The sequence below is a fragment of the Salmo salar genome, chromosome 08, assembly GCF_965601325.2.
Source record: "Salmo salar chromosome 08, fSalSal1, whole genome shotgun sequence".
Classification (NCBI taxonomy): Eukaryota; Metazoa; Chordata; class Actinopteri; order Salmoniformes; family Salmonidae; genus Salmo; species Salmo salar.
The window spans coordinates 27,996,521-28,010,537 of NC_138298.1; the positions used below are offsets into that span (position 1 = coordinate 27,996,521).

Here is a 14,017-nt window from a genome sequence, read left to right on the forward strand (position 1 = left end):
ATCTAAGTAACACTTTATTAGCGAGTGTTAATAATACATCTAAGTAATACTTCATTAGTGAGTGTTAATAATACATCTAAGTAACACTTTATTAGCGAGTGTTAATAATACATCTAAGTAACACTTTATTAGCGAGTGTTAATAATACATCTAAGTAATACTTCATTAGTGAGTGCCTCCCATCTTTTTCAGGTGTCTGTAACTCCTGATAAAATGTAACTCAATACAACAAACTTTTCTTGTGATCAGTAAAACATAATAACAAAAACAGCTAAATATTTGTTCATCAACCCCCTAAGTATCATTCTTAATGTAGGATACAATAACAGTAGCCTATATTTATTTGTTTTTTAAAGTTTATTTGAACAGAGACAATGTACGACAAAACACAGGACTCAGAAGTGAGAAGTGAAACGTTGCAACAGATTTAGCTAACATCTCATTTAAATTTGCAGTCTTCCTGTGTCTTTAGGACCATTTCCACATTGATAAAAAAGGCAAGACCAACTTTCACTCTCTTTTTCTCTATCAGTTCTCAATATTAGGAAGATGTTCCAAATGTTTTGTTTACTCTGTGTATATAGAGAAAGCTTTCAATATCAAGTAATGAAGTCAAACAACTTGTAGAATGTACAGCACTGTTAGCTACGGACTCTCATTGAGTATTGCATACATTTACTGCAGCTCCCACTGTAATTCCCACTGCTGCACCAACTGATACACCAATTGGGCCTCCGAATGCTCCCAATGACGCTCCGATTCCAGCACCTGTGGCTATGTGGTTTACATTCTCAGCATTCTTTCTAGCTTCTCTTTCCTGTTTGATCCCCAGCTTCTCTACTTCTTCTCTTAGACACACTCCTTCAAACTTTGCATTCAGTTCTTCCCTCTCTCTGCGTATCTTCTCTTCATTCTCTCTCAGGATCCTGTTCTTCTCCTCTTCAATCGCTCTCTCAGCCTTCTGGAACATCTCAGTGGTGTAGTGGCTTCCTCCATTCATCTTCACCATCTTGTCTATCTTCTCAAGCAGCTCAGTGACCTGGGAGGGATTCTGATCTTTGTTTTTGAAGACATGATATCCCCCATTACATTTGTCAATGAAACTTTCCAGTTTGGGATTTCCATGCAGGAAGTCTTCAATTGTTACATCATCAAGAAGGTCTCCATGTGTGAAGACAACCATGGTGTATTTGGATGCTTCATCACCAAATAGCTTCTGGATCATCTTCAAAATGTTCTGCTGCTCTTCAGTGAATCCTCCCAGCTTGAGCACAACCAGGAACACATGGGGACCAGGAGCGGAGAAAAGCAGGCACTGTGAGATCTCTTTCAGTGCCTCCTCCTGTGTTAACTTAGTGTCAAACAAGCCAGGTGTGTCGATGACAGCTACATGTTGCCCTCCCACCATTCCTCTTTTCTTTTTACTTGAGGATGTCACAGAAATAGAGGACATTTTGGATTCAAACGCTTTTCTCCCCAGGATGGCGTTTCCTGTTGCGCTCTTCCCAGAGCCAATCTTCCCAACCAGAACAATCCGGACCTCTTTATTTTCTCCTGTTGGATAAGAAGGAAATGTTGTTACTGTAGAAAAAAGTCTAATGTTGATGTTCTTTCTGTTTGGTCATCTTACAGAACAGCTACTGAATATGATCAGTCTCTATCTTCTTAGACATTGATGGTTTATAGAATATTAACTGTAAGCAAATTAACAAGAGCATTATCTATAAATGAAGTTTCAAGACTACATTCATTTTATTAAAATGTATTAATAATGTAATAAAACATTATTTTGTGAAAACGCATTAAACAAATAAACCGATTTATCTCTGTCTTGTAGACTAAGTACTCACCAGTCATGTTTGGGTTTTGGAGTGCTGTCAAGCTTTTCAAAGGAACAGTCTTTCCAACCAGAGTAATCAGGGTCTCTGTTGGATGAAAAATAAAATGTTGTTTTTGTAGAGAGAAGTGTGATCTTACAGAACAACTACTAAAGCTACATTTTCAGTCTCTCATTGCTTCTTAGACTGATATTTTTTGTGTATAAAATACAAACTCTAAGAAAATAAACAATGATGTTATCTACAGGTAACTGCCAAAAATAAAGGAAACACCATTGACGGACCTGTCATTGTCCATTCCTTGCCTACATACAAAGTTTTGACATTTGGCAAATATAGCAGTAGGCGTTCTGCCTTGGGTAGAGCACCAGTTGAAAAAAATGCAATAGAATCAATATTGTGTGGGACACATACAAAGAAGATAGTCTAAAAGACTCTCAAGTTGGGGAGACAACCAACTTCCATGGAAGTTCTCTGACTTTCTCAGAAACCCTAAAAACAAACTGGAGCTTTTCAACATGTTGATACAGAAGGTGTGTGCCAATGAATCTGAAGATGGAAAAGAGATCTATGCTACAACTGATGAATCTGTGGTTTCAAAGGGCTCTCTGACATCAACGCTGGAATGAGACCAGGAAGAGGCACACACAAGAGCGTGGTGTAAAGTACTTAAGTAAAAAATATTTTAAATTACTACTTAAGTCGTTTTTGGGGGTATCCATACTTTACTATTTGTATTTTTGATAACTTGTACTTTTACTTCACTACATTTCTAAAGAAAATAATTGACTTTGTACTCCATGTTATTTTCCCTGACACCCAAAAGTACTCATTACATTTTGAATGCTTAGCAGGACAGGAAAAGGGTCTAATTCACACACTTATCATCTTTACTGGTCATCCTTACTGCCTCTGATCTGGCGGACTCACTAAACACACATGCTTTGTTTGTAAATTATGTCTGCGCGTTGGAGATAGCCCCTGGCTTTCCGTAAATAAATTTTAAAAAAAGAATATGGCGCCAACGGGTTTGCTTAATATGAGGAATCGCAAATTATTTGTAATTTTATTTTTACTTTTGATACTTAAGTATAACTAAAACCAAAAACTTCTAGACTTTTACTCAAGTAGTATTTAATGGGTGACTTTCACTTTTACTTGAGTCATTTTTTAGTAAGGTATCTTTACTTTTACTCAAGTATGACAATTGGATACATTTTCCACCTCTGTTCATCTCAAAGATGCCTTTCAAAAGGGTGCAAAGACCATTATATTTCCAACAGTGGATACAGACATCATTGTCCTCCTTGCTGGTCTGTTCTACTATCTTACCAAGGATTATTCAACCATAAAACTGTGTGTTTCTTTTGGTATGGGGAAAAAATACCAGGAGATTTGCATAAACACCATCGTTGAGAAGCTTAGAATGCACAAGAGTTTGGCTTTGTCAGGCTTCAACACATTCACAGGTTGTGATGCAACCTCAGTTTCATTGAATGGGCAAAAAGACAGCTTGGAGTGCATGGAAATCATTTCCAGAAGTGACTGATGCCTTCGTGTCCATGGCAGCTGATCCATTTCAACCACTTGATCTGAATTCATCCACTTTTACATTGTTTGAGAGATCCATCTGTGTTCTCTATGACAAGACAACCAGCCTAGATTGTGTCAATGATCTGAGGAAGGATCTCTTCTCCAAGAGCTCATTCTAGAACTTAGCCTATACTGTTCTGACTTGGTGGTGCACATGTTTTAGGGAAATGACATCATTGAATTTTGTAAGAGCTCTTTCATTTTCTGCTTATTTGGCCCCCTTACTTATCCTATGGTTCTGACTTGGTTTACAGGTAGAATACTGTAAGAACGGCCCATGTTCTGAATTCTGTTGCTATTTAAAAGTGCTGAACAAATAGGCATATTGACATCAGTCTTAATTGAAATTATGGCTTGCCTCTTATCTGCTCATCGTTCCCTTATGCCATAGTTTGTACATCTCCATTGTTATATTGCATATATAGGTCTATCGCATTAGTGTCTTATTCATCATTTTAGGCAATGTTGGAATGATACATTACATTTTCTTTTTTTTGCTTACTTTGTAGATTATAATTACCTCATGTGCTTTTCTCCACGAGGAGGGGATACAATATAATGTTGTTGAGTCTGTAACTATGTTTGCCAGTGAGTCTCTTCCCGTTCACATTTTTTTTTTCAACAAAATGTTCAGTGATATAAACATGTAATTCCGGTTGATATTGCAATATTCGTTTTGTTTGCACAAAGTGGATCCTCGTGGTTGCATTTCCCTTCCTTTTTAGTCCACATAGGCCTAATAAAATACTTAAAATGGTAGCCTAAACGCATCTCTCTCTCTCTCTGTATGGTGACTTAAGGAAGAGTAAAGTTAACTTAACATCTTGCTGAACGTATCTGAACTAACATATCTGAATCTGTCTCTGTACATTTTGAAAGTGCTGAATCAATAGGCCTACCTCGTCGCAGCTCGTTTGCCTGCACTTGCTTATACTTAGAGCTATGTGTTAATGATATAAGAACAAATATTGTGAATTTACTGAACATTTACTGAATGTACTGGATGTTTTCTCAGGTGAGCCAGATTCAGCCGCTTGCGAATTTAAAAAGTTTTCAGTTTACAGTCCATTGTTCGGATGGAATTATTTTGGACGAACGTGTGAAGGTAACCTACTTTTTCAAGTGATTTGTTTAAAAATCAGATGAAAACAACATCATGACTGGTTGTGTTCATGCCACATTAAAATGTAATACATTTTTTACAGTTACATGACATGTCTTTACGATGAAAAAAATTGTAAAGACATAGGAGGTCCCGTGGAAAAAAAAGTGCAACCTATGGAAATCAAATGCCTGTCCAACTGACAAATGCCGGCCCTGCACTGCATTATGCCATGTTTGTATCTGATTTATAACAGGTTTTTTATTCCCCTAGGCCTCGGACACTGGCATGAGGCAGTTTCTTTGCCCCCACCTATAAAAAAAATCTAATCATGGAATAAAAAAATAAATATTAATAATTAAACAGTAACATGCAAAACATAAACAGAATAGCCAGAGGGATTCCACAAAGAAATAAGAGAAAGAAATATATAATTACAAATCCACATTATATAAATTCAAGTACAGACATGTAGCGACATTTTTTGGGGGGACATTTTGTTTTGTATACGTTTTAATGACTCTAAATAGTTTTCTAAATCAGATGAAAAAAAATAAGAAAAGGGGCTTTTTCTTCATCCGTTCAACTACTCTGCCTCTCACAAAGAGAAGGCGGTGGAACCAAAAATCTCAAATATGGACTCATCAGACCAAAGGACAGATTTCCAACGGTCTAATGTCCATTACTTGTGTTTCTTGGCCCAAGCAAGTCTCTTCTTATTATTGGTGTCCTTTAGCAGTGGTTTCTTCGCAGCAATTCAACCATAAAGGCCGGATTCACACAGTCTCCCCTGATTTGTGTATGAAAAATTGTCCTATTAAAATAAAGAGATGTATGACATACTCGCGTTCAATTGTGGAATCAGTGTAGTAAAATAATATGTCTAACTTAGACATTTCAATGGTTGTATGCATTTTGTGGCCAAGATATAGTTTTACATCAGTCCAGAACACTTCCCTATATAAACAATGACAGAATAAGTGTTCAATAGATTCAGTTTCTAGTTCACAAAAACTGCATTCACTGGTAAAACATCAAGTATGTTTTTAGAAATCAAACTATTACACGGATAGAATCTATGGATAATCTTAAGGGAGATCTCCTTTACTTTATTGGTCATCATAAATGTGTGTGCAGTGAGCCAAGCACGGCGCCAGTTTACATCAAACGATGAAGCCAAACAAAATATCGCAGAGGGAATAGACTTCCTGTAGAAAATATCCCTTAATAAACGATTGTTGAATTTCTTATCTAGTAAACGTATGCTATTCACCTGGATATCGCTTACAATAGGAGATATTCCAAGATATGCATTATTCTGAAGTAAAGATTTTATCCCACTAGGTATAGCTTTAATAAACGTGTCATATTCCTTGCTTGAAACGTAAATAGATTCCCACTAATACTAACTAATTGGCAGACAAGGACAATGTTTTTTGACAACCAGTTACGGTAAAATAACATCTTGTTTCTATGTAATATCGACCCATTATTCCATATAAAACATTTGAGGTGAAAAGTTGTGTTTATAGAGCAAAGCCCAGCACATTAAAGCCCGCTGGTGAAAAGCCGCCAATTTCACAGGAAGTTTACCCACAATATATGGACATTGTAGTAAAAAAATTAAGCACTCCGAGCTTCTGAAAAACAAAATGAGGTATAATATTCCAGAAACTGTGAGGATTTTTTATGTACCTTTATGTACCGAGTTGATTTTTGATATCTGATTGAAGAGAGTGAAGTCTAAGACATTAGACCGCCATCACAATCCCTGTTGGTGATAACATCTATTTTTATTTCATGTGGCTTGTTTTTCCATATGAAGTTGTACAATAGCCTATCTAAGGTCCAGCAAGTGGATTTGGGAATGTCAATAGAGGAAAAGAGATAGGATGTACAATATAGCCACTCAGCTTTGGATAAAAGCACCCTTCCTTGAAGACTTAAATCCCTCCCTAACCATGAGGATATATATATTTTTTTACAGATTCAGTTACAGGGTTCAAATTAAGAACATTCACAGCCTTAAGATTTGTGGTGATCTTTACACCGATGTAGGTTACAGTATCTTTTTCAGAGATGTTACAATCTGCTGGATTGACAGCTCCTTTCAGAACCAACACCTCACATTTGGAAAGATTTAATACCAAATCTGAGATTTTGGATAACTGCCTCACAATAGCCAATGCTAATCGAAAATCCAGTAAACATAAATTAGATTCTTAATCCAATTTTTTAAATCATCATGCAATAACAATGACTTATTTAATTTCCAATAACCACCAGAGTATTTATTACCATCATTACTGCACATTCTTACAGTCAGCCATATGACTTTATGATCCGCAGGCAGTACTTTGACCTCTACTGTGTTGGGCTCAAGACTAGAGGTTATCACCCACAAGTCAATTCTTGATTGTAGAGAACGATCTCTATTACTCCATGTCTACTGTTTCTCTCCAGGGTTTTTAACTCTCGATATGTCAATTAAGTCCAGGCTTTGGCAGAAATTCACCAACTTGTTCACACCAATGTTAGGCCTATGAGGCAATCTATCAATCTCATTAGAATAAACCATATTACAATCTCCACCAACTATAATCTGACTGGATGGATATTTTCTCAGAAGACTTTTAAGAATTTCCTCAATTTCCTCTAGAAGTAAGTTATTTGGAGGACTAGAACAGTATCCGTATACATTACACAACACAAATAATCTGTCCATTACATGTCCATTGGTGTCCATTTGAGTAAACAAAAATTTGCCTTTGAAATTGTGTGCTAAAAGTGCAACCTCAGTTGAATGATTAGTCCCGTGGGCCAAAAAAATGACACTGCCCCACTGATTTTTCCAATAATTATAGTCCTCTTTGCATGAATGTGTTTCTTGAACGAATACAAGATCTGCGTTGCAGTCCTTACAAAATGCCAGGGGTTTCCTATCCCCCTGGCATTGATGGACATAAACTTCAAGTCCATATAGAACAGAAAGAAAAATACTATGCAATCTCAACTCTACCCTCTCTATAAAAAGTTGCTTCATATATATGTATTAACAGAAGTCTTAACTTGTAAACCATAACACCACAATTCAAAACTAGAACGTTCTGTTTGCTGATTTTTGATGTGTTTTCGCGTATCATTTTCACCAGACCATCGGCTCTTTCGTTTATCCTTGCAGAGACAGCATCGATTATGTTGACCTGGAGTTCGCCCAAAGACAATTCTTTCTGTGTCTTTTTCTCAGAATCAACCTAATGTCCAGATTCCTCCATGTCTTCTCCTGAGGAGTCAGGTGGCAGTTTTTCTCCGATGTATGAGTGGTCAGCTAGCAACTGGCTTCTCCTCCCTTTGCTCTTTCGCACATTTCTTTCTTCAATTTTTCCAAGTTTCAGATCAAATTAGCGGTCAACTAAGCGTTGTTCTTTATTGTGTTTACTATAAGCCATTTTTTTGTTACATTGAAGTAAGTTTGAGAGGGATAAAAATGAAGGTTACTCAGAACAAGCTAAAATCTCGTCTGCACTCGCCGCCATCTTCCTGGAACTCGTCATTGAATTATCAGCCCAATCTCACCTTCAATTCGCGCATATATGTACAAAATGTATTTCAGCAGATTTCGTGCATTTTTGTGTGGTTCAAACGTTTGGAAATATACGAATTTATGTGCTACTTAATTCGTGCGAAAATACACGAATTTAACCAGTAGGCGACACCAGCCCAACCTCACATTCAATGAATTATAGACTACTGACCATCGTCCATGGTTCTTACATTTCAACATGCCTATCAAATCGACGAAGGCTTTCGGTGGTGCCAGGGCTTAGCTTTGCTTTAGCTAATAGATACATGTTTATTGTTAGGCCTATTTGGTTGTAATTTTTTCATGTTAAGCCTAACATTTCACAAAGCTAAACACGGTTTAACAATGCTGCCATTGTTAGACTGCTGACAATAATGTAAATACTTATTCAGTAATTAAAGTTGGTCATTCAAACATAGCAGATTATTAAATAAATGTCCAATGCAACAGCATACTAATCAGCTAATCGATTGTTTATTTTCTTGAGAATACAACTGTCTGCATAGGCCACCTGAACCTTCATGACATTACCCTCTCTTCCAGCTTGGATCGAAAGTTGTGCGTAAAACCAGTCTATTAGTGCCAAATAATACACCCTCAAACACTATCTTACTAGGGATTGTTTCATTATGCAGTGCACCATCTATAACTGTATTCCATATTTAGCTGCTATTTATAAACATTTTATGACAATGACACATCAAACAGCCTAACACTGTGAGGTAAAAACTAGTCGGCTTGAGGATAAATTCAGCCACTATGTAATGCTGAACTCACAAATGGGCTGCAATATTCAAGGTAAATTAAATCCAATTAAATCTAATTTGAAAGACTCCCCTGGTGTCCTGAAGTCCTCGTTTGTTGTGTTTCCGTATTTTGTGTGCAAATGTATTTCACCGCCGCCTGTAGGTCCAGGTTGCAGACCTGACTGTTTTCTATACTGAGTATTGCCAACCCAGACAATATTTCCTGAGACATTGTGCTTCTTATGTAGTTCTTTCTGAGTTGTAGTTTAGACAAAGATCTCTCCGCAGAAGCAACACTTACATGGATGTTAAATACAGCTATATTGCGTTTGCAACGTCAGGGAAACTGGGAAGAAGGGAGTTGTGCTTCAAATACAGCAGTTCTGTAACATCTTTAATTGAGGCTCTCATTCTCCTTTGTTGCCGGCCTCAACACCTTAGGGAAATAGATTAACTGTATATGAAGCTCTGGGGACAAGTCGTCTTGATACTGCTCATTAATTGGCAGATGGAAACGGATTATCATCTTTAGCAGACAACAGGGCTGGAACAAAAAAAGCTGTTTGCGATTTCGTTCATGCTGGTGAACCGGCAGCGCAATGGACATATAATCATTTTAGATTAGACAAAATCTAGAAATGTTACATCTAGGTTTATAATAAATCAGAGGTGTTGCACCACTTATTTTTAAACCTGGATGACTTAATCTAAGGTTAAATAACTAAACTATGAAGTAGTAGCAGGTAGCCTAAAAATGGGGTGACAGGTAGTCTAGTAGGTGGACTAGTAACTGAAAGGTTGCAAGATCGAATCCCCGAGCTGACAAGGTAAAAAATCTTTCGTTCTGCCCCTGAACAAGGCAGTTAACCCACTGTTCCTAGACCGTCGTTGAAAATAAGAGTTTGTTCTTAACTGACTTGCCTTGTTAAATAAATAAAAACAAGAATGCATTCACTATAGCAATATGTTCAAATTATATTTCTATGGAAACAAACCAGCAACAAACCAGTATCAAACCAGTGAGTTTTCAGTTCAGGCTGATGAAATAAATAATTTTGTCAAATTAGTTAGCTGGCTAGTTGACATTACATGAGGCCACATGAGCAAAAAACCTTATCACACGAAAAATACAACACTTACACTGACATTTGATTAACTTCAACCTCAACCAGTTTAGATTTAAACCCTAAACTACATTTACATTTGATTTAAAAACAATGGCGCAACAAGATAAAATGTGATCTTAGTTAAAAGTAAAACTTAAACTTAGTTTAGAAGAACGATTACCATTAGGAGTAATTTAAAACTAGGTTTAAAATTTGGTGCAACAATATGAATATATAAAGCTTTATTTAACTCAGTTTAAGAGTTAATCCATGTTGGTGCAATCCACCCTAAATCTCAGTTCATCCATTCATTTCTCAGTCTATGAATTTGAGAGTGCTTACATTTCTCCAGCTTAATCCCTTAGCTTTTTAGCATCAGGGGTGAGGAGGACGCTTTGTAATTGTTTCAATTAAGGATTCTAGCTTCAAAAAAGCTAAGAGAGCTTTTATAGTGCAGGCAGAAAAATTATATAATTCATTGTCAGAAATCAATTGAAGTGCAGTATGTGTAATACGTCCATATTCGTCCCGTATTAGGAATGTGCATAACGCCTACATCATAATGCCTACATCATAATGCTGACATAATAATGCATTCATTTACAAATTACATGTATTCATTAGTTACTCTATCGTTACAATAAACCTATTATAGAAGGATTTGTATAAAATGAATTGTTGTAAAATATAACGTTTCACAGATAATAAACTTAGTCATACTTCATTTTGTTAATGTCCATTTGGCAAGAACACCCATTTGTTGCATCAAAACATGCAAAAAGAATGTGGTTCAGGCTTATGTCTTGTATTAGTAACTTTATAGACGTCCTTACCTTTGCCTGCCTGTTGAGCTGGGTATCTAGAGTCGTATGTCTACAATTGGAGATGCAGCCGACGTTTTATAGCAATGTGGGGCGTAAGAAAGTTGTTGCTTTCTAGTCAGGTGATTTCTTGTAAATCATGGTGCAGCCCAGGAAAAAAAAAAAAATCTCTCTAGCATAAACAGACTGATTTTGATGTGGATTTTTTAAATTATGTTAATTCGATTGTAGGTTATCGCTTCGAACACACCGACTGTGTTTTGCGTTTTGGTACACCAGAAGTACATTCATTTCCAATGGAACGCTGCGTTTGCCTTTCAGCATTGCGTTGCGTTCTGAGTGGTGCATACGTTGGATTGATCGAATGTATGCGTCAAACTGTATGCGTAAACGGGTTGACAGAAATGATGGCAGAAGGTGAATGTTGAACTTTTGTTACACACATATCTAGATGATGCTGCAAACTATTTTGCGCAAAACACAGTCGGTGTGTTCGAAGCATAGAATTACTCTAAATGTTTAGAGTCTATGGTTTGGACTTCACATTGCAGTAATGTGTCTTTTAAAGCTGCCATTTACTATGGGTTGGGTTTGCACAGAAAGACACTGGACTGGAAATTATTAAAGTGTAACAGTGCAAAAGTTGAATAAAGTGTTGAATACATTTTTTATATATACTGTGTATTTTTTTATGAAGAAAGTACACAAATCACGAAAGCAATATTTTTACAGCATCAATACAATATTTAGGAAATTTAGCAGCCATTGTTTACTGTTCATTTTACAGTACCTAATGGATTCAACAATGTCAAGTGGTATTTTTAGTGTCATTTTAATTTACAGTGCCATGAAGTAATTATGAAATTAATATGAACAATTTATGCTTAGCCATTCATCATTCATCATGCTCCCGAGGAGGGAATGGGAGCTGTATTGATAGTATTACATGTCTTACGTAGCCTGACCTTACTTATTCTGTGACTGAAAATGCTTTAAATATCACATGTAATGGTACAAGGCATTTTAGTTTGGTATGCAGTCCCTTACATACAATCATAATTTCACAAGAGTTTTGTCTGGGGTAAAAAAAATATATAAATTTTACAGAGCGACTTACAGATTGGTGCATTCACCTTATGATATCCAGTGGAACAACCACTTTACAATAGTACATCTATATATCTTTTTTTTTTGGGGGGGGGGGGGGGGGGGTTTAGAAGGATTACTTTATCCTATCCCAGGTATTCCTTAAAGAGGTGGGGTTTCAGGTGTCTCCGGAAGGTGGTGATTGACTCCGCTGTCCTGGCGTCGTGAGGGAGCTTGTTCCACCATTGGTGTACCAAAGCAGCGAACAGTTTTGACTGGGCTGAGCGGGAACTGTGCTTCCGCAGAGGTAGGGGGGCCAGCAGGCCAGAGGTGGATGAACGCAGTGCCCTTGTTTGGGTGTAGGGACTGATCAGAGCCTGAAGGTACGGAGGTTCCCCTCACAGCTCCGTAGGCAAGCACCATGGTCTTGTAGCAGATGCGAGCTTCAACTGGAAGCCAGTGGAGTGTGCGGAGGAGCGGGGTGACATGAGAGAACTTGGGAAGGTTGAACACCAGACGGGCTGCGGCGTTCTGGTTGAGTTGTAGGGATTTAATGGCACAGGCAGGGAGCCCTGCCAACAGCGAGTTGCAGTAATCCAGACGGGAGATGACAAGTGCCTGGATTAGGACCTGCGCCGCTTCCGGTGTAAGGCAGGGTCGTACTCTGCGAATGTTGTAGAGGATGAACCTACAGGATCGGGTCACCGCCTTGATGTTAGCGGAGAACGACAGGGTGTTGTCCAGGGTCACGCCAAGGCTCTTAGCACTCTGGGAGGAGGACACAATGGAGTTGTCAACCGTGATGGCGAGATCATGGAACGGGCAGTCCTTCCCCGGGAGGAAGAGCAGTTCCGTCTTGCCGAGGTTCAGCTTGAGGTGATGATCCGTCATCCACACTGATATGTCTGCCAGACATGCAGAGATGCGATTCGCCACCTGGTTAACAGAAGGGGGAAAGGAGAAGATTAATTGTGTGTCGTCTGCGTAGCAATGATAGGAGAGACCATGTGAGGATATGACAGAGCCAAGTGACTTGGTGTATAGCGAGAATAGGAGAGGGCCTAGAACTGAGCCCTGGGGGACACCTGTGGTGAGAGCACGTAGTGCGGAGACGGATTCTCGCCACGCCACCTGGTAGGAGCGACCTGTCAGGTAGGACGCAATCCAAGAGTGAGCCGCGCCAGAGATGCCGAACTCGGAGAGGGTGGAGAGGAGGATCTGATGGTTCACAGTATCAAAGGCAGCAGAGAGGTCTAGAAGGATGAGAGCAGAGGAGAGAGTTAGCTTTAGCTGGGTGCCGTGGTATATTGGCCATATACCACACCCCCTCATGCCTTATTACTTAAATAAAACACTTTGGATTCAGTGTCTTCACAACTTATTACTGCGCTTGCTTGACATTCGTCACTTTTGTTTTCAGCCGACTTCACCGTCGGCTTTGACCGTGGCACCCAGCTCACCCTGGCAAGGCAGCCCCTGTTTTACTAAACCCAGTTCATCCATTAATCGAATCCCCTCATTGTGACACTCCATCTTATCTCCTCCTCCACATGTACTGGATTGGTTGAACAGTGCAGAATAGAACCCCATCCGTTTTTTATTCTTCTCCTCAAGACCAGGAAGTGGGGCATCCCGCTCAGGTGTTTCTGTTACGCTTGCTACATCAGGTTATTCCCAGTAACAGCATGCCACTGTTTCAGAACGTTCAACGTCCAGAATGTTCTAAAGTACTTTGCAAACTGTTGGTTTTAAATTCATATTGTGCATTTTTTTGTTGTTGTTGATCAAATGAAAAACAATACTATGGTGCCTGGTGAAGGGTTTCCTTCTCCGTGACCTCTTGTTTCATATAAAACCTTTAAATTAGAATTGTCATATTGCATGTAGGTCTACATACACTGAGTTTAACAAACATTAGGAACACCTGCTGGCCCATGTTGACTACAATGCGTCCCACAGCTGTGTCAAGTTGGCTGGATGTCCTTTGGGTGGTGGATCATTCTTGATACACATGGGAAATTGTTGAGCATGAAAAACCCAGCAGCGTTGCAGTTCTTGACACAAACCCCTTTCAAAGGCACTTAAATATTTTGTCTTGTCCATTCACCCTCTGAAAGGAACACATACACAGTCAGGGTTGCC

General features: G+C 38.5%; 1 protein-coding gene across 1 annotated transcript; it reads right to left on the reverse strand.

Moving 5' to 3' along the window:
- Positions 1-352: 352 nt before the first annotated feature.
- Positions 353-10,893, reverse strand: LOC106610455 (GTPase IMAP family member 9). Its single transcript, XM_014209833.3, has 3 exons — positions 10,802-10,893; positions 1,851-1,925; positions 353-1,554 (listed from the first exon to the last, which is right to left on the reverse strand). The coding sequence occupies exons 2-3, from the start codon at positions 1,855-1,857 to the stop codon at positions 656-658; spliced, it is 906 nt and encodes a 301-aa protein (XP_014065308.2). The 5' UTR covers positions 1,858-1,925; positions 10,802-10,893; the 3' UTR covers positions 353-655.
- Between the last annotated feature and the right edge of the window lie 3,124 nt (positions 10,894-14,017).